Source organism: Eupeodes corollae, chromosome 3 (assembly GCF_945859685.1).
Source record: "Eupeodes corollae chromosome 3, idEupCoro1.1, whole genome shotgun sequence".
Taxonomy (NCBI): Eukaryota; Metazoa; Arthropoda; class Insecta; order Diptera; family Syrphidae; genus Eupeodes; species Eupeodes corollae.
The window spans coordinates 13,215,206-13,242,114 of NC_079149.1; the positions used below are offsets into that span (position 1 = coordinate 13,215,206).

General features: G+C 30.4%; 2 protein-coding genes across 5 annotated transcripts in view; both read left to right on the top strand.

Annotated features, from left to right (window-relative positions):
- Nucleotides 1–319: 319 nt before the first annotated feature.
- On the top strand, nucleotides 320–26,888 carry LOC129949552 (lipopolysaccharide-induced tumor necrosis factor-alpha factor homolog). Of its 4 annotated transcripts, none has more exons than XM_056061081.1 (2): nucleotides 320–668; nucleotides 26,572–26,888. In XM_056061081.1, the coding sequence occupies exons 1-2, from the start codon at nucleotides 433–435 to the stop codon at nucleotides 26,672–26,674; spliced, it is 339 nt and encodes a 112-aa protein (XP_055917056.1). In that variant the 5' UTR covers nucleotides 320–432; the 3' UTR covers nucleotides 26,675–26,888. The 4 variants fall into 4 exon arrangements, with proteins under 4 accessions (XP_055917056.1, XP_055917052.1, XP_055917055.1 ...); XM_056061077.1 differs by lacking the exon at nucleotides 320–668 and adding an exon at nucleotides 11,252–11,655; XM_056061080.1 differs by lacking the exon at nucleotides 320–668 and adding an exon at nucleotides 18,929–19,301.
- The window catches only part of LOC129949546 (aspartate--tRNA ligase, cytoplasmic), a 121,238-nt gene continuing 102,833 nt past the window's right edge, over nucleotides 8,505–26,909 (top strand). The window contains exon 1 of the mRNA XM_056061068.1: nucleotides 8,505–8,517. The gene's annotated coding sequence lies outside the window, so the exon portion shown is untranslated. The remainder of the gene's footprint in view (nucleotides 8,518–26,909) is intronic.

The following is a 26,909-nucleotide window of genomic DNA, read 5'->3' on the forward strand; positions in this document are numbered from 1 at the left end:
GCTTTGATTGTCTTCTTTCATGAAAAATTTAAATAGTTCAAATTGCTGGTGGTACTGTTTAAAATTCTATGATTCTTAGCTTATATGTAAATTCTAAATTGATAACATCAACCACAATTATTGCCTAATTACGTTGACAAGAACCAAAAATCTATTTAGTATTATTTTAAGAAGATTCCCAAGGGTCATCCAAAAGATTATTTTCCATTTTTTTGCGTCAATATTTTAAAAAATTCCTCTATATTAAATAAAAAAAAAACATTTCCAACAGATAAGAAAATAAGACACACAAAATGATGAAAGTTTCTCAGTTCATTCATTTCACATTGTTTTCTAGTGCGGTCTGAAGAAGTATCGTTTCCGTTCGTGTCTGCTCATCAGTGTTATATTTAAAAGCTTTTTTCTTACCCTTTAAAAACATTTTATAAAAATATGGAAAAATCTAAGGAACCACCAAAGTACTCCGATCCACCACCAGGCTGGACTCCAGCTAAAAATTATGAAGCTGAAATGGAGCAACCAATTGTTTATACAGTTGCACAGCCACCAGTTGGACCAACTCCATGTCGCATGGTCTGTCCCAGTTGCAGGGCCGATATTTTAACAGACTTGAAACGTGAGTCAACGACAAAAACCCATTTAATGGCTGTACTCATGTTTGTTCTTTTGTAAGTATAAGATACAGAAATTCTTGGTAATAATTCTTAATAATTTATTTATATTGTTAACTTAACAATCAATAATCAAGTGCAAGTGTAATTAAGATAATCAGAGGGAAATTCAAGAAAAACACGGTGATTTCTATTTTTAGCTTCGTGTTCGAAACATTTTCCCAGTAAAAGATATTCCAACATATTTATAGTTAGAGTTTGTTTCTTGAGTGGATAATAACAATAAATTGTTGAAGTACTCCTTCAACAATTATTGTTTTTATGCAGTTTAATATTTTTATAACTTTTCAATTGCATTTTACATCAAGTATTGGTTTCGTGAAAACAAATTCAATTCGTATTCATATTCATATTCATATTCATATTCATATTCATATTCATATTCATATTCATATTCATATTCATATTCATATTCATATTCATATTCATATTCATATTCATATTCATATTCATATTCATATTCATATTCATATTCATATTCATATTCATATTCATATTCATATTCATATTCATATTCATATTCATATTCATATTCATATTCATATTCATATTCATATTCATATTCATATTCATATTCATATTCATATTCATATTCATATTCATATTCATATTCATATTCATATTCATATTCATATTCATATTCATATTCATATTCATATTCATATTCATATTCATATTCATATTCATATTCATATTCATATTCATATTCATATTCATATTCATATTCATATTCATATTCATATTCATATTCATATTCATATTCATATTCATATTCATATTCATATTCATATTCATATTCATATTCATATTCATATTCATATTCATATTCATATTCATATTCATATTCATATTCATATTCATATTCATATTCATATTCATATTCATATTCATATTCATATTCATATTCATATTCATTTCATATTCATATTCATATTCATTTCATATTCATATTCATATTCATATTCATATTCATATTCATATTCATATTCATATTCATATTCATATTCATATTCATATTCATATTCATATTCATATTCACATTCATCAAACGGCTTCAAGATAAAACTATTAAATTCGTTATCTTAGGAGGGTTCTTCGAATCAAACCTTCGAATTTATAGTTTTAGATACGTAACCAATAATATTGCCCTCTATTAGATGGAATTCGAGTTAAAATAATCCCATGACCCATGTTGATAAAAATACAATTTTAGGTACAATCAAACAGAAAGATATAAAGAGCACTTTAAGAAAATAAACAAACACATTTTGCGATAAGATAAATCAAATAGAGAACATTTTTATTTTACTGATTATGGATATTTGCGGTGGTGTATTTTATAAAATCTATATTCCAAAATCAATTGGACAAAAAGCTTTCAACGTGATTGAAGTCTTCGTTCTCGTTGTTTTTTTTTATAAATAAATTAATATTTTTATTTTGTATTGAATATTAACAAAAATGGCATCCCCACCAGTTTATTATAACTCAATTGCCGTTGGTCCAGATCCGTGTCGAGTTATATGTCCAAGTTGTAGGGCTGATATCTTGACAAATCTTAAACATGAATCTACCACAAAAACTCATTTAATAGCAATTTGTTTGTGTATATTCCTGTAAGTGATACTATTTTTTCATATTTAAATTTTTGGATTCTTTAATTAATATTCTAAGAATTTCGTGAACAGTGATTTTAAAAAGAAAGTGGTTAAATTTTAAACGAAATTATCGTGAAAAAATGTTTTAAACTTTATTTTCACTAGAAAATTATATAATTGAGGATTTCAAGTTTTTTAGTATGAAGTTGAAGTGAGTTAAAATACTTTCCGTTATCAATATGTATCTTGATTTCAAGATCTAGTTTGTGAAAAATTTATTTCTAATCTACAAGATAACAAAAATTAATTTCTTAGTGAATCATCGTGATTTCAAGAAAATTAAGGTTGAATCACAATTAATCTTAATTTCGTGGTCGTTAAAAGTGGAAATGGAATGTAACCATGATTTTCTTTCAATTCTTCTAACTTTTCAAAAACATTTTCGAAATACGAAATCTTGATCCATTTCAGTTAAAAATTTTTAAAAATTCACCATAGATACTTTTGCGGTGAAAAGCTTTACACTGCCGCTCATCTGAATAGGTTCAATTTTTTTTCACCCTACTGTAAGAGTTTCTTCAAATATAATGCATTGATGTATTGTTTTTTATGCTTATATTGAAAGAGTATCATCATACGCTTAGTTATAGAAAAAAAACTTAGTCTGAGAACTTACCGTTATTCTCTCATATAAGCTAGACCAATTTCACTCATAAAAACAACCATTATATATGGCTCATCTGAATAGGTTCAACGAATAAAAAGCAATTAAACAAGAGAATTGATTGTAATTTAATGATTTATTTTACACTTTTGTGTCAGTTGGAATGTATAACAATAAATTAGTAATGAGTATTCCCCCCTTTTTTTAAAATAGTTTCGTAAATTCGATTTGGAATAGAACTATACAAATTTTCAATATATTGAAGCGAAATTTCTGCCCAGGCTTTTTTAATACCTTCTATTAATGACTTTTTGTCTTCAAACTGTCTCCCTGACTCATATACTTTACGTGAAAGAAGTCCCCACACATTTTCTATTATATTTAGGTCAGGGGAGTATGGAGGCCACCCCAACATCTTCACATTTTGGCACTCGATCCACTGTTTTACCGCTCTCGCTGTATGAATAGGTGCATTGTCGTGTTGGAATGTCCATTGTATTGGTCCAAACAAGTCAGAAATCTGCGGGAAAGCCTTTTCTAGCAAACCTTTGTAAGAGTTTGCATTCATTCTTGATGTAAGAAATTGGAGTTCAAAGGTCCCGTAGAACGAAATAGCTCCCCACACCATTACACTCCCTTCGCAGCTATGAAAAAGGCTAAGATAATGCTCCTCCTTTCGTAAGTCATGAAAATAATAATTAAAGCCATCTGGCCCCTCTAAATTAAACTTTTTTCGTCTGAGAAAACTACTTGTTGCCATTCACACTTCCACGACATGTAAGTTTTGCAAAACTGGAGACGAATTTTTTTTCGGGATTCGTTTAGCGGTGGTTTTTTTTTAATTTCTTTCTTTTTAAATGTTTAGCACTTTTAATAACACGTTTTACCGTAGCCAAACTGCAATTTACACCGGTTTTTGCCTTAATTTTTGAAGCGGAGTCATGAGAATTGGAAGCGGCACGAATTATTGCACGTCTATCAGCTTTGGAAGTGGCTGTATAACTCCCCCCTTTCATGTTTTTTCCATATGTTTCAATGTTTCGCAAAAACTGGCTCACCACATTTTGACTTCTGTTAATGTTTTTCGCTATACGCCTTTGATTTAAGCCCAACTCTCTAAAGGCTTTTATTTTCCCCTTTTCTTCCTCTGTTAAAGGTTTTCCGCGACCCATATTCAACGTTAACTAAAAAAAAATATCGGCAGACAAAATTAAAATGACGAATGAATCCCGATGTCCGATGCAACCAAACGCAAACTAAAGTTTTCGCCATTGAACCTATTCAGATGAGCCATATATAATGGTTGTTTTTATGAGTGAAATTGGTCTAGCTTATATGAGAGAATAACGGTAAGTTCTCAGACTAAGTTTTTTTTCTATAACTAAGCGTATGATGGTACTCTTTCAATATAAGCATAAAAAACAATACATCAATGCATTATATTTGAAGAAACTCTTACAGTAGGGTGAAAAAAAATTGAACCTATTCAGATGAGCGGCAGTGTATCATCAATTAAAGTAAGGATCTTTTAAACGCGAGCTTTGTGATATATCTTGAGTGGAGCAAACGAGATAGAAGTATGATTACTTCTTTTTGGCAATTTTATGAAAAACGTGGTATTTGTCTCTAAATGTAAAGTGCATATTAATTAAAATAATGCTTTTATCAATGCATTCGTTTCATTATAATCACAGTCTTTTAAGGAATATTTGAAAAAAAAAATCAATTCAAATGTTTAAGTCCATCAATAATAAACAAAAATTAAAAAACTTTTAATGGGTAACTCAAAAAATGAAAAAAAGTGAAAACAGTTCTTGAAAACGATTTTCACAGAAAAGCAAGCATTTTGATTTTGAAAACAAAATTGCTATTACTTTTTTTCTTTAATTCAAAGCCGACTCTATAATCAATTTATCAATTCAATGGAGTCATTCCCTAATTTGCGAAACCATAATGGCTAAATCACAAACACCCTTCAGCTTCGGCTTCGTCTGCGTTACGGTGGGCATGCTTCGAGGTTGCTTTGAATGACATTTCTATTATTTCATCCTTCCAAAGAGCAAATATTTTGTTTGTTGACATTTTTTACAGCTGTTGAGCTGTCAGACAAAGCAAATGTTCAGATAATTGAACTAGAGCTTCCGTTTGGAGTCACATTACGTTACATTACGTACTTTTCCTTACGATTGTCAAACGAAAAGTGAGGTCGAAGCTAAATTGTGATAGCATGCATTTAATTCCTATAGCTGAACTCGTAAACGTCTGCCGAAGCCTAAGCTGAAGCGTGTTTGTGTTTCAGCCATAATCGTCAAAACGATTTTCGTTAACGTAACTTTATCTCTATCGTCTCGTTCTGTCGTTTTCAGTATAAGTTCGTTGAGTCTATTCCAAATGTCAAAATGAACTCAACGAAAGATAATGCTTGTTCAATAACTTGAAAATGTTATTAAACTTGGTTTTTCTCTATGGGATATTTTGAAAATTTGCAAAAAATGTATTGCTATTAAACATGCCAACTATTTTGTAATGTTTATTGTTATTGTCAGTTTCTGTTTGATTTGAGAACATTAAGTGGTGATTCTCATCGGCTTTGTTGATCTTTTTGATGATTAAATGAAAACAATTTTCATCTGATTTTTCCCAACGTTTCGACGGTGATTGCCGTCTTCTTCAGGGGATGTATTGATTTAAATATTACAAAAACATTAAAACAAAAAATAATTTAAACAATTAAAACAATTAAAATTTAAAGCGCTTCCGACCTTGAAGACTTGTCACTGTTAAATGTAATTGTCAGTTTCTGTGTTTTATTATTAATAATATTAAAATGTTTATTCAATGTCTGATATTTTTGTAAATCAACTGCAGTAATAAACCCAATTTGGTTCAAGGGAAGGAAGTGAAGGCTCCATTTTATCCACAGGGAACATAACTCGGCTTCAAAAATATTTTTTGTTTCCAAAACTACTTTGGATTAATGCTTTGTGCAAAACCGATACTAAAGTTGCCTGTCAAATATACCAATGTTCCTCCGCCCAAAGTTTCAATAGTTAAAGCAAATTTTAATATTAAAGATATAGGTATTATTGTACATTTTGTATGTAGAACGACAACCGTCTGGCAAATTTATTGTTTATAATATCATTATAAAGTCCTCTTTTGCAATTCCAAAACTACAATTGTTTCATTTATTTAACAACAATTAAGAAAGAACTAATGTTTCTTATATCAAAAATTTCTAATATATGGGTTAGAATAGATAGAAGGTCCCATTCATCTCTTAATTTTCTTCGTAACCGAATTCATTGTATTTTTTGAGTTTTTTTTTTCATTTTGTAACAGAACTAAACTACACCGAAACTTTTTTACTTCAATTTGCTCAGCTATCAATGGAAATTAAAAGCAGACGATACCTACTTAGCTATCGTGCAAACACTATCGTTTTGACGATCATGGTCTTACTTGAAGTGAGACTATCGTCGAAACGCTATCGTCTAAAGATTATCGTTTTACGGAATGACCGCCAAGGTTTAGGAGGTATAAGTTTTCAAAATTCGAAAAATACATAAATATAAGGCTTTTTAAGAATTGTTTTTCTAATAAAATTCTTTGTTTATTCAATACTCAGTTTAAATATTCGCAATGTTTCATACAATTTTCGAAATATTTGTATAAGTTTTTATATTTCACCTATTTTTATTATTATTCATGCTAAAACGGTTTTTAAAAGAAAAATTCATAATTGATTGAAAGTTAATGTTTGATTTTTTAACGAATCCGTTATCTAAACAAATTTTTGAAATATATAAATTGTGAATGTAAGACAACACAGTTGAAAACGGGTAATTTAAAATATTTGAGCGGACAGTTAAAACAAAAGTTTGGATTCAAAGTCCAAAGCGTATTTTTCAAAACCAAGAAAGAATTTGTCAAACTTCATATAGAGTCAAATAAAGACTCATTACGAATGAAAATTTCCAGAAACTCTAAAGATATCAAAATCCATTTGACTGTATCTAAGACACAAAGAGTTCTTAAAATCACAGTTTTTGGTTTTATTTTAGCATTAAAAACCTGATGCTATGACAAAAATTATAAAGCTAAGTTAAAATTGAGGAAAACTTTATACTTTAAAAAAGTATTGGACACAATATTTGTAACTATGTTTTTTTCGAAGCCCTTTACGTATTTAGTGAGGTGAACTTTCTCTCATTTTCAGCTTTACATCCGAAAATTTATTCACCACGTTATTTCATTCCACTTTTCCGCCTTAAGCAGTATTCACATGGGCGCGACCAACGAACGACGAACGAATTACAAAATGTGAAAAAGAAATATTTGACTGTAAACAGTCGAAATGTTTTTCCTGAACACTGTTTAATTATTCCCACACAAATTTTTAACAAAACGATAGCAATATAGATTCTATTTGATTTATGATGCATACATTTACTTTTTCAATATCATATATTAATAAATTTAAGAAGCCAAATTTATTCGTCGCAAAAAAACTTGTAGTTTATACGAACTGTCAAACTTTATTCGCGTTCCAAGTTATCCACAATCGCAACGAATAAAACAATCGCGCGAACTCAACCTAAAAAAATCATTTTGTTTTGGTTTCGGTGGTGAATGGTGTTCGGCGGTGGCTCATTAAAAAAATATGGATTAAAGGTAAAGAAAATGTTTCCAGAAGTCTTATTAAAGCATCTTGCACATGAGCTACGAACTGCAAACTGCGAACTGTGGATGTTCTCATGTTTTGACTTTTCTTTCACATGAGTTTTAATTATTTCCCATAGGAAGTTATTGTAATGGGTCCGATTTGTCAAATTGAAAATTTTGACATTTCAAAGATGAAAGATGTCTGTGCGTGCGTGTGTACGTACGTTTGTACGTCCGTACGTCCGTACGTTCGCGACGTTTTTTTCGTCCTCCATAGCTCAAGAACCAGAAGAGATATCGACTTCAAATAAATTTTTGTATACAGGTAATAAGGCAGAAAGATGCAGAAAGGGCTCACAAGGAAATTGCGTGGGTGGTTTTTTTACCATAGCAATTTGAAAAAAGGTGAACATTTTGGTTAACCGTAAATATATTACGAAAAAAAAATCCATTTAACGGTTTTTTTTATAAATCAAAAACACTAAAACAAAATTTGTCACCTCCAAAATTTTATGACTGAAATATGATTTCTTCTCCAAAACAATTTTGTGCAACGAAGAATAATGTTTTTGACATTTGGCAAAATTTTGAGAATAATCGAATTGACAGTTTTTTTTTTATAAAAAATAAAAATCTAAAAAAAACATTACTCAAAGTTAGTAAAAATTGAATATCGATTCAAATATCTTTTCAAAAATTTAAAATTTAGGCTTCAAGCTTATTTTATCTTATAAGAAATATTGTTTGTAACATTTTCAAAAATCTTGAAAAAATTCGAATTGACAGTTTTTTTTACAAAAAATAAAAACCTAAAAAAATTTAATAAAAGTTGGTAAAAATTGATTTTCGACTCAAATATCTTTTTAAAACTTTGAGATATTGGCTTTAATTTACTTTTATCTTTAAAAAAACATTGTTGTCAAGGTTCAGTAACATTTTGAAAAAAATCGAATTGATAGTTTTTTTTACAAAAAATTGAAAACTGAAAAAAAATTAAAGAAAGTTGGTAAAAAATAATTTTCGACTCAAATATTTTTTTTTTAAAAATTTTATATAATAGCTTCTGACTAACTTTTACTAATGAGAAATATTGTTTTCAACATTAACACAAATTTTGACAATAATCGGATTTACAGTTTTCTTACAAAAAATAAAAACCTAAAAAAAATGTATAAAAGTTGGTAAAAATTGTTTTCGAGTCAATTATCTTTTCAAAAATTGTAGATATTGGCTTTAAACTACTTTAATCTTTCAAAAACTATTGTTGTTAACATTCAGTAAAATTTTGAAAAAATCTAATTGACAGTTTTTTGTCCAAAAAATTAAAAACCTAAAAAACATTAAACAAAAGTTGGTAAACATTGATTTTCGACTCAAATATCTTTTCAAAAATTTGAAATATTGGCTTCAAACTTATTTTATTTCACAGAAAATATTGTTTTAGATATTCAGTAATTTTTATATAAAAATCCAACAGTCTGTTTTTTTCATAAAAAATTAAATCTACATAAAATAGTACGCAAATTTGGTAAAAATTGATACGAGTACATATAGGCAAACTTTTAAGCAAGACAAATCGACAGACGGGATGGGAAGTGTGGGTCGCATCCCAGCCTCTTTTTTATATTTGCAGACAGCAACGAATTGTCAATTTATTATTACCCTTTTCAACAAATAAAACAAGAGTGGTATAATTATGAGGTTCAGTTGAGCGCGAACAATTTATTCGTTGCAGTGTGGATGGTATGTGGAACGCAAATAAAATTTGACCGTTCGTACCAACCAAATTGCAATTCGTTACTTTCAAATTGATTTTACAAAATTGTCTTGTTTTAGAGACGCGAAATGCAAATTTTATTATCCTAAAATGAGTGGCAATTGGTTTCTTATAATTTAAAAGTGCTATTGTTTGAAATTGACTTTTTGAAATGTGTAAAACCACATTTTTTCGTCCATTCGTTTATTCGTTGGTCGCTCTTATGTGAAAGGCCCTTAAGGAAATATATTCTACTTCAATTTTCCGATTTGCATTAAATGGATGCACGTGAAATCTCTTTCTTGTTATGTTTAGTAACAAGGACACCAAAACCACCAAAACAAATAAAGCTCCGACTGCATTTTCTCAATCGTTTGTTAACACAATAATGATAAACACAAAATAAAATCTCAAAGTCAAACTTAATTCGCGAAGAATCAAAAACTCTCATGTGAAAGAAATGTCAAAATCGATGAATACTCGTTCATTCGTTGGTCGTGTGAATAGTGCTTTATGTGAATTTCGAACACAAGATATCGAACTTTCGATCAATTCGACTTTAATTGAGGGGAACTTAATCCTTTAAAAAAGTATTGGCCACAACATTTGTAACTTTGTTTTTTTTCGATGCCTCTTACGTATTTAGTGAGGTGAATTTTCTCTCATTTTCAGCTTTACACGCGAAAATTTATTCACCACTATAAATTTCATTCCACTTTTCTGTGAATTTCGAACAGAAGATGCCGAACTTTCAATCAATTCAACTTTATCAGTTTCAAGACCAAAATGTTTGCTTACATTTTGGAAACTTTTCGAAGTTTTATTTATAATTCGATGTGAAATATCGTTTTCGGGTGACCAAATATGTTTCAGTAGGAACTCTTAGCAGGAGAGATTTCGAGCTTAAGGTTTCTGACTGGTACTGGACTTAGAGGGGGTCAAAAGTTGGCAGACTTTCTACATATATACAGCCTAGAAATAAAGAATTGGTATAAAAATGGAGCCCCTTGAATTTTAACTAAATAACAAAATTGTATTAAATTTTTTGAACATATAAATACTTTTCTTAAATTAAATTTGATATCGGATCAACTCTTTAGAGCCCAGAGTTATTAAGAAGAAATGTAATTTAAAATCTTGTAAGAAAATATTTGTGTTGTCAAAATCTGAATTCTGTGGGACTGTTTCTTCAAAAAATTATTGTTTAAAAAAAAATTAATTAATTGTTACAAATATTCTGACTCATATTTCGTTTTTATTATTTTTCCTCTTAAACAAAGACGCACGGAAATGATATGATATGTACATATGTAAGGTAGACCTAGATATATAATTATTGATATCAACTCTTGATAATAGTATCTAAAGATAATAAAGTACGCAAGTGGGGATACAAATTAAGTGTATAGCTAGATTGCACGTACTTGCTCTGACATATATATTTAAAGCTCATGTCAAGAATTTTATAAATTGATTTATATTAAACCAGGTGCACTTTGCGATGTTACTCGTATGCTTTATTTTCGAACAAATTTAATAACAAAGTTTATAATGCGCCCAGTTTAAGAGATAGACCAGTACTATCATGGAACTTTTATAAGAGCTATTAAGAGGGAACAATTTTGTTCCAAAATAATGACAATTTTTAAATAATTTCTGGCATCCTGCTTCGAAATTATAATCCGTTTGGTTTTGTTCGCTTGAAAAATAAAAGCTGCACCTTCCAATGTCTCTTTATTGATCATCCGAATATGTTTTCTACGAACCCCATATAGAACCTTAAAATGGAGATATTAAAAAATACTCATATCTGGGTAATTCCATAAACTGATAAGAAATATTTCACCTCTCTTATAATATAGATATAGAATCCAATATTGTTCGTATTCTTTTAAAAACAAAACCTTTCAGTCTAGTGAAATTATTTCTTGTAGTCGTTTCGGTTTTTTTTTAAGGTTTTTGTGTCATTGTTATCAATTATTAGTATTTTTGCAATATGGATAAAAATGGACCACCACCAACTTATTCTTCGGCTCAATCAGGTTGGACACAACCTCAGCAACCACCACCAGGCTGGACTCCAGCCCAAAATTATCAACCAGCTCAGACATATCAACCCTCAGGACCAGCTCCTGCAGTCATAATTACAGCTCAACCAACTCACGTCCATTATAATGCTCCAGTTGGTCCAGTTTCGTCCAGGGTCATATGTCCATCGTGTAGGGCCGATGTACACACTAAACTTCAACACGAGCCTACAACTCAAACTCATTTGATGGCATTGTGTCTATTTTGTTTTCTGTGAGTTTTTTTAAAATATTTTTTTGAATTTTAACTTTATCAAAAGTCAAAACGAAATTGTCTATAAGCTTCTGTAACAACATTACGTCTAACTTTAAATATTTACATAGAGAACTATGAGGGATTTTGTATGTTTATTCAAGTGTCAAAAAATTATTTTAAGGTTATATGGGGAAGGGCATTGAATTCTCATATCTCTTTTGCTAATTTATGGCCAATTAAATTCAATCATATTTTTCTGTCTTTTTCCATTGGCAACAGATTTAAATTGATAAAATTAAATCAAGATCAAAAGCAATTTCAAGCGAACCTTATCAGTTTTCGGGGACTTTTTTGATTAATATTTTGTACACACAAATACATTTTTCTTATCTAATCTGTAGAAATAAGCTAAAAAGGTAGTTAAATCAATAACCATAATTATCTCAGTTCTTTTGAACGGATTGAAAAGTTATAATGGATATAAGTTATAAGAAAAGTGAACGAGCCCACTCATAAATCATGTATGTAGATGTGATTCGTTAAGTTTCGTTCTGTTCAGAATATTTTCAATTAAGTTAATGTGACACATGAGATTTTTGACATAAATTGATTATGACTATTTCAAGTAGTTAAGTCTTTAAAAAATTAAGAACGGCCTTCGAATTTTAAACAAAATTCAAACTTTCAAAAAATTAAATTTATATACTGATCGATGGGAAATGCCATTAAGAAATTTGTTTTGAGGAAACGAAGTGTAATTGCGCATTTGTTTTTCTCTAAAAATGTATATATCTATATTCCGGACGAAAATTCATTTTCCTGAACAGCTGATACTTTTATATTCAAAAGTGAAACGAATCGTTACACGGATTTGTGTTCCAATTTCACACAATGCCAATGACAGATTTCTGTCAGTGAAAGTTTTTTCGGTGGGCTTTAATCAGGAAATTTTTTCAATGATATACACTTTTAATGATAGCTATAAACGACCTGTCAAAAAAATTCCAATGTAACTGGTGCCTTATAAATAAAGTTTTGGACGCTAAATGTTTGACAACCTTAAAATGTACTAAGTAACAATTTTCTAAATATATCAAGTAACTTAGCCATCCTTTTTCTACGCTTTAAATTACTAATTCACATTTATTAAAGACCTTACATCTGAATATGTTTAAAGAGTGACAGTTCGTGACAATATACAAAGAAAACAAACTTAAACTCGAGTGAACGGGTACATAATATTTTGCATCAACATTTGGACATGTGAAAGCTATGCACAAGGTGGGTGCCGCGATTGCTCACGATTGACCAAAAACGAGATCGTGTGCAGTGTTGCAAGAATGGTTTGCAGCTGTTCTAGCAAAATCCGCTGGACCTTAAGCGTCGTTTCATCACTGTGGATGAAACATGGATACATTACTACACTCTTGAGACCAAAGAGCAATCTAAACAATGGGTTGCTAAACAGGAATCAGCAACAAAACCAATGGCTACTTACAGACTTGGACAAATCCTATTATTCGGAAGGGATCAACAAGCTAGAACAGCGTTGGACGAAGTATATAAGCCTGAAGGGAGACTACGTTGAAAAATAAAAAAGGTTTATCCAACAAAAAATTAGCAGATTTTATTTTCGCACGGACTTTTCAAACGACCCTCATATATGTACGTAATTAAGAAATAAATGTCATCTGCATAATATGGGAAATATGTTAAACAAAATCTGATGAATTCATTAATTTTTACGTACAAGTGGTCATGTTTATTTACAAATCTAGACACCAACTTTTTTTACAGAAGTGGCAATCGTGGATATACCTTTCGTCCACTTGAATTCACTCTTTCGTGTCCCATATTGAACTGAGCACAAACACGAAGTGGAGCAAATGCGAAAAAATACGAATAAAAGGAAAGACAAACGTCAACCGGACCATCCCCTGTTCAGATAAGACTAATTGACAGATGTCATGTGGAATTAACAAATTGTTAAAAATTAAAGAAGCTATTACCTAATTTTAACTTTAAAAAATTTTAAAATCGTTTAAAATTAGCTTAATCATTTTTTAAGCTTAGTAAATAACCAAAAATGGCTTTAACATTTAACCTAATCGTTTAGTTTTTTCCCCTTTGGATTTTTTACATTGGAAAACTAAAAATATTAATTAAGCTTACACGGAATGATGTTTCAAGAATAACTAAGTTATATCCTATGCGTTCAAACACGTTTACATGAAATCGATTGGAAAATTTGGTCTTAAGGTAAGTACTAAGGTCCGAAATGATTTCTTTTTCGTTCGGTCTTTTAATAGGGTCTTTCGGATTCCGGTTCCGATAGTAAAGCTAATAAAACCACGGAGCACACATTATAAAGTTTGGACTTTGCCATTGAGAGTGATAAACAATATCATTCTAATAGCCGTCTCAGGAAGATAAGTTGATTTTCTCGAGGTGATTGTTAACCACTATTTCGCACATTTTGGACGGTATCTGTTTTATGTTGGGCTTTAATCGAATTTATTGTATTTGTAGGTCAACTGAAATGCCAAAAATGGACTATGAAACTTCTATCATACTAAATCCATAAATAAGTCGTACTGTGTTTTAGAACCACATACGAATATATATCTTCTAAGGCATGTTCTTAAACGCCGCGCCGACCAAGAAATTGGTTATCATTCCACTAAATCACTCCGAATTGACTTTTAACAGATTTACTTCAAAGAAATAACACATTTCGATTATAGAACTCCCAACAAATATACTTCGTCTAAAAGCAACGGAACGTATCCTTTGTGACATCTGTGTCTATTTACTTACTCATGACGAACGTAATCATCGCGTAATGCACTAAAAGTGTAAACGTTTGAATCATAACTTTTGTAAAGACGATTAATAATTTTAAGGCATGGTTCGATTGCCGAAAATTGTCAAAAATTCAACTAAATTTCGAAAATTCAACTAATATTTTGACATTTCAAAAGACAGCTGAGTTTGACAGTTGTCACGTTCCAGCGATACCAACTCCTATATAATACACTTTAAGATTCAAACATAAATTTGACATCAAAAGAATTAGTACATATTTCAAATTTCTCAAAATTACGACAATAATATAAACAAATGAGCTGTATGAGTTTAATGGTAAGGAACTTCATATCTATGTAAGTCACTTTACACATTTCCATCAAATTTAGAACTTGATAGTATTTGGTAATTGTTCAGGGAGTAAATGTTGAATTCTTTTTAAGTTCTTAAAATAACAGAACCTGCCATATAATATTTCATTTATTTTTATTATTTCCAATTATGTCTTACCATTACTTGACTTTCTGAAGCCCCAACTACAACAAATTTACTATGATTCCCCTCTTCCAATTTCTTATTATTATTTGTTATTTTCTTTTACGTACGTATCTATATTTTCAAGTGAATAAAGTGTTTAATTATACTGATTCAGTGTTTTAAGTTTCGAAGAATTATACAGAGAAATACGTGAACGTTGTTTGTTTTTTTACCATATAAACGAAAATGCACATAATAAAATAATAGTATCAGTGAAACCATTTCCGGCCATTAAGTACGTATTTTTAGTTTTAAGATAAGAATTTATCTTTAAAATAATAAGAATTTTCACAATTCAAACAATCTGGCTGAGCCTGAGACTCTGGATAAGCTGTTTTACAGCTTGTGGGTGATATTGTGACAAACAGTGGGATCAATAATGAATATTTTAAGTTAAAAATACCCAATTTTTATTTGAACATTATAGCCTATTAAAATGAGTTAAATAACAACTTTTGTAGGAACGTTTAATAGATTTAAGACATCGTTAGATTGTTAAGTGATCTATTAAAGGAAATTGTAAAAATCAAACTAATATTTTGACATTTCAAATGAAAGCTAAGTTTGACAGGTATCAAATTCCATTGATACCAACTTGAAAAAAACAACAAATAATCCTATATACAATTGTAATAATAGAAAAAGTTTCATATTTTCATTACGGAAATGGTTATTAAATCAAAGTTGAATAAAACATTCAATATTCTTGAAGTGCGACCGCAAAACGAATCTCTTTGCTTGAAATTACATGATAAATTGAGTTTAAAGCTTAATTGATAGAGAGTGTAGATGTTTGATCATCAATTCTTGATAGTTTTCGAGGGGAGGGCAGACGGATGGATTGAAGATGGCTTTTACGGTAGAACAAAAATAAAAACTGAATTTTACATTCAGAAAATAATAGTTTTAATAGGAGTCATAGATCTTACCTTCCTATGTCCACATAAAACGTATTTTAGAAAAAAAAAACCAATAACCAAACACTCTTGTCTACATTTATGTTCCATGTTTAGTTAAATTATGCAAATTAAGTTTGCATTTTCTTTGTTTATATAAAATAATATTTGCAAATGTCAATTCTACTTAAAGCCTCGTAAAGCAACAAATACTTTTTTCGCACTTGAACTGTGGCAAGAGTTCGTAAAGATCTCAACATTCATAAATCCGTTGGCCTAGATGGTATCCCCGCTATTATTCTGAAGAGGTGTTCTTCCATGCTAGCAAAACCACTGCGTAAGCTTTTCCATCTACCCTATTCTTCTGGGCTCGTTCCAAGTAGTTGGAAAACTGCATTTGTTCAGCCAAATTACCGACCAACCAATAGCACTAACGTCCCTTCTTTCCAAGGTCATGGAAACGCTGATTAATTATCAGAGAAGAACGGAAGCTTCTTAATGACCGGCAATACAGCTTTCGTAGCAATAGGTCCACTGGTGATCTCATGGTTCATCTCACCGAGCAGTGGAACAGATCTTTACATCTTTTTGGAGAAAGTAAGATTATTGCACTTGATATTTCAAAGGCATTTGATAAAGTCTGGCATCTTCCTCTTTTATCGAAAATGCGTGCCTTTGGTATTGACGAATCTCTTCTTCGTTGGATTAGAAACTTTCTTTCGAACCGTTCAATGCAAGTTGTTTTGGACGGATTCAAGTCTTAAACTCATAAAATAAACGTTAGTGTGCCCCAGAGCTCCGTTTTGTCTCCGACTCTCTTCCTCATTTTTATAAATGATCTCCTCTCTGCTACTTCTAATCCAATACATTGTTTCGCTGACGAAAGAACTCTTAGCTTTTCATATTCGTTTCCAGACTCACAATCCTCCTCTTCGGATGTGGAACTGCAACGGCAAAGTATGATTGAAATTCCGACCTACACAGCATTGTACAATGGGGAATAAAAAATCGTGTCTAATTTAATGCTTCGAAAACGTAATGCTGTCTTGCTTCGTTAAGGCGAGATAAATCCTCTTTGCCACTATCTATGAGTGGCACTTGCATCAACAAAACGGAAAATCTTGACATCCTCGGAATGTGCATCAGCAACTACCTTTTGTGGAGCGATCACATACGCGATGTTGCCAAAAATCCCGCCCGATGTCTTGGTTTTTTGAGACGTTGCAAGAAATTTGTCTCTCCGTCTGATCTGGCTACAATCTACAAAACCTATATAATTCATAAACTTGAATATAACTCTCATCTCTTGTCTGGTACTCCAGTAACTTATTTAAAATTATTGGTGACATTAACATCATCAGCTCGTTTATATCACTCGAACATCGACGAAAGTTTTCTTGCCTCACCCTTTTTTACCGTTATTTGCAGTTGCATTCCTCCCCTTAAATGACCGTAATACCCGCGCTTCTAGGAATGCCCATCAGTTTACCATTGAGCCCAACTTCGGCCGTACTATGAAGTACAGAGATTCATTTTTCAGCCGCACTACGCGAATGTGAAACGCCTTGCCACGCTTTATCTTTCCCTGTCATTGCAATGTTCAGAAATTTAAAACCAATGTACACCGACACTTCCTATCCAACCCTTCCCTCTTTTCATAATGCTCACACTGTGTCTTTGGCATATTAAAGGTATAAAAAACCCTTTTAGTGTTTGCTAATTATGAAAACTAATTTTAAAATTTGATATGTTTTTTATTTTGTGCGAATTTGACTCTCAGAATTAACAAGTATGCCCCACTGTGCTCTTGGTCAGAGTAGTGTTTTATATTTATATTGAAATTTTGTCCAGTCAAATAATTTGTTTCGTATCGAAATATTATATCGGATACAAAATAAGAGGAAGATTTTAAATAAAACATATTCTCAAGTCGAAAGTTGTACAAAGAAAAATTAACATAATCCAATATTTTTAGATTAAAAAGACTTCAGAATAAAAATGGTACTGAATTCAGTATAATTTAAAAACGAACACAATAACATTTTTAAAAAATGATAAGAATTTTAAATTGCAAAACATTTTATTAAGTACTTTTTTGTAATGCAATTAGTCAAAATTTTAAACAATTTCGTTAAATATTAAAGTAATTTTTAGCTATTTCCTAAGATTAAAAGATGATTTAGGTAATTTAAAACGATAATTCAATTCTTATAAGTTTTTGGAGCTAAATTTTAACAACCTCTTGATAGGGGCTTTACTTTTTACTTAAGTGAAAATGACGGAATGTGTACTCTAAATTTTGACAATTTACTGATTCCATATGCATCTGTCAATAAGTCTTTTAAGAGAAATTCGTGGATTTTTTACAATTTACAGTTGAAATCAATAGGTCCGTTTAAGTTGTTTGCATTGTTTATTTTTACGAATAGGTCGTATTTAAACATGTTTGGATGACAGTTTTTTTATTTAGGAAAATTAGTAATTTATAAGTCAGAAAAAGGAAAGAAAAGTAAATTGCTTAATATTTAGAAAATTTTTACTTAGTAAAATTTGTAATCCTTAACAACACGTTATTGGAAATTTTACGCCGATGTCTCATTTTGTTCTGTGTCAGTTAATAGTAGAATTTTAAATTTAAAAAGAAAATTTTGCCCTACATTATTCACAATATGTCATTTCTCAAATGATTTCCAACTGTACTGCCTTTACTATGAGTTCCATCACGGATGTAATTTGTTTATTTATTTTTTTGTTTATTGTTAATGTTTTGAATGTGTTATATGTTTGTGTATGTTCTCTAACGTTTAATAGCCAATATATGCTTGAACCTATATTTAATACTTGCCCTAAGCTCGGACCGTAAAACTTCGAGTTCAAAGTTGGAAGATAAATACAATATTTTATAAACACATAATATCCACAAACAAAATATAAATATCACCCTAAAATTCAACTATAAATAATTATACAAACCAATCTGAACGCTATACGATAAGCCAGGGTTTAATATTCTAAATACAGATGATGTTGAATACAAACAATGCCTAATTTTAAATAAGCGTCGTTCATCAGTCTTCAGAAATCTCTTGACGTAGTCGGAACTTTTTTTATTCGAATAAACGAAATTAATATTTTTGAATTTTTTGTTACAATGCCAAATTTAAAAAGTGCACCTCAACCGTCGGCACCAATCCAATTAAATGGTTGGACTCCTCCTGACCCTCAACAATTGCAACAGCAACAACCACAACAACAGCCAGTTGTTTTTGTTAATCAAATGCCAACGCCATCGGTACCATTTTCTGCAGTTGGTCCAAATTCAGCGAGGATAACTTGTCCATCGTGCAGAGCGGATATTAAGACCCGGATTAAACATAAAGCCACATCAAACACTCATTGTTGGGCTGTATTGTTGTGCTGTTGTCTGTGAGTTTTTTGGTTTAAGCCGTAATTAGTCAAAAATTAAAGGCTTATTAAAAGTGTGAAAACATAAAATTAGTATCGTTTTGTTGAAATACAGAAAAAAAGTTGAAAAGTGTAAATTACAATATTTTGATACAATTGGATTTTTTTATATTGCAAAATATTCAGCAATATTTTTTGAAAAGAAAAATGTCTTATGAATCTTATAAATAACTTCGATCATACACAAAAGTTCCGTCGGCAATATTTGGGTATTTAAAAACAAATCAAATTTGGTCAAGTTTTCTAGAAGTAGTTTACAACTTACCTTTTATACAATCTAGGTTTTTTCTACAATAGTTTCTTCTAAGATGTGGTATTGGTCGCAAAATTTTAAGTTCATTAAAGTTTTAACTTTTTGGATATTTGAAAATGAATTATACTGGTTTATATCGCAAGTGAAGTGCAATAATTGAATATCAATACACCAGGCTTCAAGAGATCTCATAAATTAATTTGCGATATATAAGATTGGAATTTGACATTTTTGAAACGAATACGTCCTTTCTTATCGTCAAACTAACCTTATTCGAACTTAAGTTCTGTTCATGTGAACATTTTCTTTCACCTTAAAGGCTTTCACGAGGCTTTACGAGTATATCATTGACAAGGAAAACAATAATTTTTAAAAGGATTAAGTTGTCCTGAATTCGAATCTAGTCTTATCTCTATGCTTTGATATCAGCCTTTAAAAATAAAATATAACACTTTAAAAATGTCAAAAACAACACCGCATGAACGGTGGTAGGTAAAATACAGAACAGATTATAACAATTTATTGCATTCAATTCTCGATACAGCTTAAATCATTTAAGCATCTTACTCATATTCTTTAAATTCTTATTTATTTTTATATTATAAAGCTGAAAAGTTTGTTTGTTTGTTCGTCTGTTTGAACGCTCGTATCTCAGGAACAACTAGTCCAATTTGAAAAATGTGTTCAGTGTTAGATAACTCATTTATTGATTGAATAAGGCTATATACAATTTAATAGTTCTAAAAAAATCCGATACAGAATATGCATATCTTTTAAAATTGACTCAATATAACTTAACTAAATTTGTTTTAAACAAAACATGTGAGTAACGCTGCGAAACACAGTTTAGACCAGTCTTTTTAGGTTTTATCTGCGGAAAAATTCCTAGTGAGCTGAATTTTTGTATGCACCTTTATTACGGCATTGTAATGAATACGTGAAAAATCGACATTAACAGTTTTCGGAGTAGAGAGCCGAGAAAGCGACTATATTATAACGATGCACTCCTTTCCTTACCACCTTATAAGCTACTGTGGAATATATAGCTCTATGTAGCCACGGCAAGTCCACACACTTTTGAACATCTTAATACAATTTCTCTGCCTCCACATTTGCCGTTGCAATCTTTTGTACAATTACAGAAGATTGTGTTTAGTAGATTATCGGGTGCTGGTGGTAATAATGTTGTTATTGACTGCAGTATATTATTTTATAACTCCCAACCTTACTGTTTTGGTTCAATTTCTCTTCCTAGCCAGGTTTGTATTTGATAATACACTCGATAAATATGCTGTTGAGCTGCTGAAGAAGTAGGTGGTAATAATCGAAATTTTACAGATGTTCTTTGCCTTGTTAGTTTAGAAAAACTACAGTATCTGTAATTATCTATCAAAAGTTCAGCTTTTGGAGCACCGTGCATTGCTAGTGGAAAATGTGTCCCAGCATTGACAATGATATCTCGAGAGCAATTTTCTTGTGGGAATATTTCTGCAGAATTGGTTAAATTGGGTCTTTTTTCAAACATCTTCGTAATTACCAATTTTCCAATTTTTTTCTTGCAATCTGAATATTTGTTGAAGTTATCAGTCGAGTATATTTTTGTTTCAACATTGTTTTTTCCTTTTTTTTTTTGGATATGAGTCATGAATAAATGTAACAGAATTTCTTCTTTAATTATTGATGCAGCACAGGGGCGAGCGAAGGTAGGGGTTTTTGGGGTTAAAAAAAAATTAAAACAGAAAATTACACGGCCACCTATGACACATTTAATTATCAAAACATCGAGATATTATTCGGTTCATTTAGTTAGCTTTAACTGTACATTCAAAAAAAATCTTTTAACTTAACTTTTTCCACTTCTTGAATTGTGACACAAGAATATTTTAAAACAAAAACAGCAACCCTGTTTGCCTTTGCCGCTTTCTTTCCCTATTTTTCAAGAACAATAATCAAATGAATAATGAAAGTTACGTGATGTCTGCTAAATTCAATATTTTTAAACATTTGAACGCTTTTCTGCATTAAAACAGGAAGCACGCAGATATTAGCAAACATTTCATTAAATTTCGATCTATAATATTGAGAAGGTCAATCATAACCTTGACAGTTTTTGTTCTCAAATCTTTACCTTTCATACAAAGTGTTGTCATCTATTTCAAAGGGGTCCAATCCACTTCTTCCATATTTATCGTCAAGCGCCTCTGCAGCTTTTAATACTGTGTATTTAAATGAAAGAGTACTCACTTCCCTAATAACGCGTCCGTATTTTTTGTTTTTTTTTTTCAATTAACTCACTCCCTTCTTCTCCACAAAACAAACATAATTTTTTGAAATGAAAAGAGCTGATTCTTTTTTTACGTTGATATTGATTCTTAGCGTCGTTTAAAAGCTGCTATACTCAAATTGTTCGTATAATTTTTACAACAATTGTTTTGAACATTTAAAAAAGTTACAGTATCTAAATATTCAATATTACCATCACCTCTAGCGATACTAGCATTTTTTAATGTCTGAAGACCACGTCAGACAATTTCACGTCAAACTATTTTATAATGACCATTATTGATCTCTGTAGTACCCGTTGGACTGGCATGCCAGAGGTCTTGGGTTCGATCCCTGCTTATGCCATCTAAAGTCTTTGTACGGGTACTGCCTTTTGAGGAATTGACAAATTCTCTAAGAGTAACTCCTTTCATGAAAAAGTGCTTTCTCAAATTAGCCATTCGGATTCGGCATATAAACTAAAGGTTTTCCTGAAAACATTACTTGCAAACAAGAATGGTTGTGAGTTGTAAGTCACTAGGCCCTAGTTCTCAACGGACAGTTGTGCCACCCAATCTATTTATTTATTATTGACCTCTGAGCAATAGATCGCAAGATATTTGCGAAAAACTGATTTTCGTGACCTTTAAACTTTCTTAGCCGCACGATATCAATGTCGATTTTTCACATCTTCATTACAATGCCGTAATAAAGGTGTATACAAAAATTAAGCTCACTATAGGAATTTTCCGCAGATTGGGATTTAAAATAGCTAAATTGACTGGACTTGTTAAAGTCCTTATTTGACTAAGTAAATAAATTGGGTGACGCAATAGTCCGTTGGATCGTCAATTCCTCGCAAGAGGGAGTACCTGTGAAAAAACTTTAGATGGCATAGGCAGGGATCGAACCCAAGACCTCTGGCATGATTTCAATTTCAAAAATATTCTAATTTAACTTGTTTTTTGCAATATACATATGTATTTCAAAAACTTTTGTTTAGACGAACGATTCGTTACAAAAACAAAAAGGTTTCTTAAACTGTTTTCCTTTTTTTGTTAAAAAACACGTTTTAGCATTTCCCTAATATTTATTGAAAGCCCATATTACTGAGTTTATCCGAAATTAGTTGTATGTATGTACCTCGAAACTAGGTATGAATTTTTAATTTAACAAAAATTTGATTGAAATTCCAATCAAAACAAAAGTGTTTTTAAATAGATGTAATTTTATTGATATTTAAATCAAATTTCTGAAAAACATTAAACTCGAAACTCAAATATCTCAAAAACCTGTCTCAATAGAGTGATTTTTGGGTCAGTTTCTAATTAAAGTCATCAAAACAGTGCAATTTGATTGTCAGAAACATTACCTTATCGTCCAAATAATTTTGTTCGAAAATAGAAAAAGAAGGTAATGCGTAGAGTTTTATTAGGGTAATTGAGATCTCTCAGAGGTTTTGTGATTTTAAAGTAGATTATTTTAAATAAGTAAATGATAGCCTAATTTGAATTGTACCTGTAATAAATCGAAGTCTTGTCATCTGTCTCTCAAGTTTCAAACACCGGAATCATTTTCGAATTGTCAAATTTTCCAGCAGTGTTTTTTAACCTGACTGAACACAACTATTCCTTACATTTTGATTTGTCCAAATAGAACTACTCTAAGCAGTTCATATTTATGTTAAAAATCGTCAAATAAACTTCATTTTTCAAATTAAATAATTTTCATTTTTGACACACATGCTGTAAATATGCCACCATGTTCTAAACTCATTCAAACCATTTTCTTTTGTAGCATCACAAATGATTTATCGAAAAATAACACCGAAAGTTTTTATTTTCGATTTTCGAACATCAGTTGAATTATCTGCAATATTCATTCAAGAATTTAAAGCAATTGCATTTTTGATGTAAACGGAGCACAAACATGAATCATAATCTATTTTGGAAACACCGAGTGATTCATCTCGATGGCACGTAAACAATTCCTTGTTGTTGAGACTGTAAAATATATTTTTAAAAAATTCCCTTTTCTGGGAAATGCAAAGCTATTAACTACCTTTCATTCAAGTGCCTAACCTACGTGAGGGATCAAAAAGTATGGAGAAAGTGGTGTACTTTTTATTAGACCGCAGAATCTCTCTCTATCTCTCTCTCTTCAACAAATAAAATTGTTTTGTTATAAAGCTATCTTTATCTTTTTATTTTTGTGAAGATAACGATAAGATTATGATATAATTATCAAATGACTGCATTAAGTGTCGATATCAATCTACCTGTTTCGCTTTTATTAAATGAGTCATCGGATATCCAACAGGTGAAAAAAGTAGTGCTCTATTTATTTTTTTTTGATTCATTTTAGTTTCATTTTGTTTACCTTACAGTAAACACTTACATAATTATAGCTTAGTTTATTATTTTTTTTTTCGAAGCTAAAGTTGTGTTTTGTGTAGAATAAACTTCGTAGATAAGAAAACCCATTGTTCTTAAAATTATTTTTAAAATGCCATCCGATCCACCACCAGTTTATGTCCAAACACCTGGCTACAGCCAACCGATTCCAGCTCAATATTATGGAGGACAACCTGGTGGATATAATCCCAATGGAACTCAAGCTTCTTGTGTGGTAATAACACAACAACCGATTGTGACAACACAATATGCACCTGTTGGACAAACTCAATCCAGAGTTAATTGTCCATCTTGTCATGCTGACGTTTTGACAAATGTCAGATATGAACCAAATACGCAAACCCATTTGATTGCTCTATGTCTATTTTGTTTCATGTAAGAATTTTATTTTATTTTTTCAAATTTGTATTTTGCTCGATTTTAATTAGGGAATATTTTTGCAACTGATAACACAATCAGACAAAATAGATAAAACAAATATATATGCATACATACTCATACTTCGTGTGTCTGAAGCGAACATGTGTAAATATTTATAGGAGGGTATAAACATAAACACTTTAAAAAGATTCAAGTACATATCTTAATTTTATAATCAGTGTTGCCGATTTCATTGGTTTAGATTCAGTGTTAACACAATACAAATCCATACTCATGATATAAAAGTGAATTTAAGTTCATTGTGAACCAAGTGTAAACGAGTGATAATTCAGTGCAATTAATGAACGCATCCATTTTTAACATCTGAGTTGACAGTGCGTCCTTTCATTACAAACAAACCTAAGAACTCACACTGAAGTTTGATCTTTTTCTAACTATTGTTAACTATTGTCAAAAAAAGTTAACTATTGTCATTTATAAATGTTAAATTTTGTATGATTTGTTACAAGATTACGTCACCACACTCTCCATTGATGGTTGAAACATCAAATAGTTACGATTTGTAACAAGCAGCTTCAATTTGTCTTAAGTTATTAATTTTTTCATTCAAAGTTATAAAAACAGTATTTTTCATTTTCGCTAATGATAGTTTGACAGATCAATAATTTCTGACAGTAAACAATGTCATTTGAACAATTTTCTTTTGACATAACAAAAAAAGGGACACATTTTACAAAAAATATTGAACTATCTAAACTAATTTTTGAATGGTTTTTGCATTTTAATCTGAATCTCACTCAAACTTTATATGTCAAAAACACTCTATATGAAGATATAAATCCTTCGTACGTATCACCCTCCAAAACCCATATATTATTGTATCTGTAATGTGGACAGTTCAACGAGACAAATTTGTATTGTTTTCATGCATACATAGAATAAACTACTGAGTTCTTAGGGGAAATTTTATAAAATTAGAGGAGAAATAACACGCATACGTAAATGAGTCTATGAGTCCGGTTTCCGGTTTAGCTTGTAGGCAAACCAATATGGCTACCGAGGATTTATATCTTTATTAGAGTGTTTTTGCTATTTGTTCTGCTTCAATTTTATGTGCTTTTACTTTATCAGGTGAAAAAGAGATACAACTATGAGACGTCAAAATGAAACGCATCATCATATTGTTGTATTTAGATTTTTATATTTGACATTTAGAACTGATTCGAATTCAACGTTCGACTTCATCTGAAAATTAAATACTAAACTGGGTAACGTCAGATTTGACACTTTTGAGGTGATTTTTTTGAAGATTTATCTTATTAGCGAGAGAGTCCAATAAAGATAAAAATAAAAGAAAAGGAAAGCAAATATTTCTTCAACTTTTGTTGGCATTATAAAAATGTTGTACTTTTCTGTTAAAGTGCCTTTTAAATATAAATAAATATTGAGTTTAGATGAATGCAACATGAACTTAAAGGGTATGAGGAATAAAATATCAATCGAAACATTTGTCATCGACGAGATTTGGAAGTGTACATAATTTTCTTCATTGAAATTAAAGGCTAGGTCCTCTAGAAACTGAACTCTTGATATAAGCAAATTCCAAAGGATAGTTTTGACATTTGGCAACAATTTCGTGGGAAATTTTATTCACAAAGCTGTCCAAATTCATGTTGTCATTTTTAAACTTTTTTAAAGGCATGTTGTGTAGCTGTCATTGAATTCTTCTTTTTTTAGATCTTGAAAAGACCAAAAAGATATTTTAAACATACTTATTCGTTAATTCATGTTTTTCATCGTGAATTTACATTACATGAATAAACTTAGATATTAATGTTTTACAGATATTATTAAGTATATTTATATTGATATTTTTTTTTTTTTAAATATTAATTTTTTGTATTTCTTATTTATATTTCAGTTGCTGGCCTTGTGTTTGTTTGCCATACTGCATGGATTCTTGTCAAAATGCCAATCACTACTGTCCAAACTGCAATGCTTTTATTGGAACATATCAAAGTTAAACATTCAATTTATGCAAAACGAAAAACTACATATATAAATAATGTCAATTATATAAATATTTTTTATATTATTTAAAAACGAAAACCTGTTAATTTCCTTAAAAACATTACTTAAAAATGTTCAAATACATGTAATTAATAATCAAAAACTTTTTTGCACTATTTATCATAAAACTTTAAAACAATTATATAAATAAACTTTGATTGTAAAATATTTAAGGAATATTTTTTGTAA

Coding starts and splice junctions, on each gene's coding strand:
- LOC129949552 (XM_056061077.1), top strand. CDS start 11,351: ATGGATAAAAATGGACCACCACCAACTTATTCTTCGGCTCAATCAGGT. Junction 11,656..26,571: donor TTGTGTCTATTTTGTTTTCT/GTGAGTTTTTTT, acceptor TTTATATTTCAG/TTGCTGGCCTTGTGTTTGTT.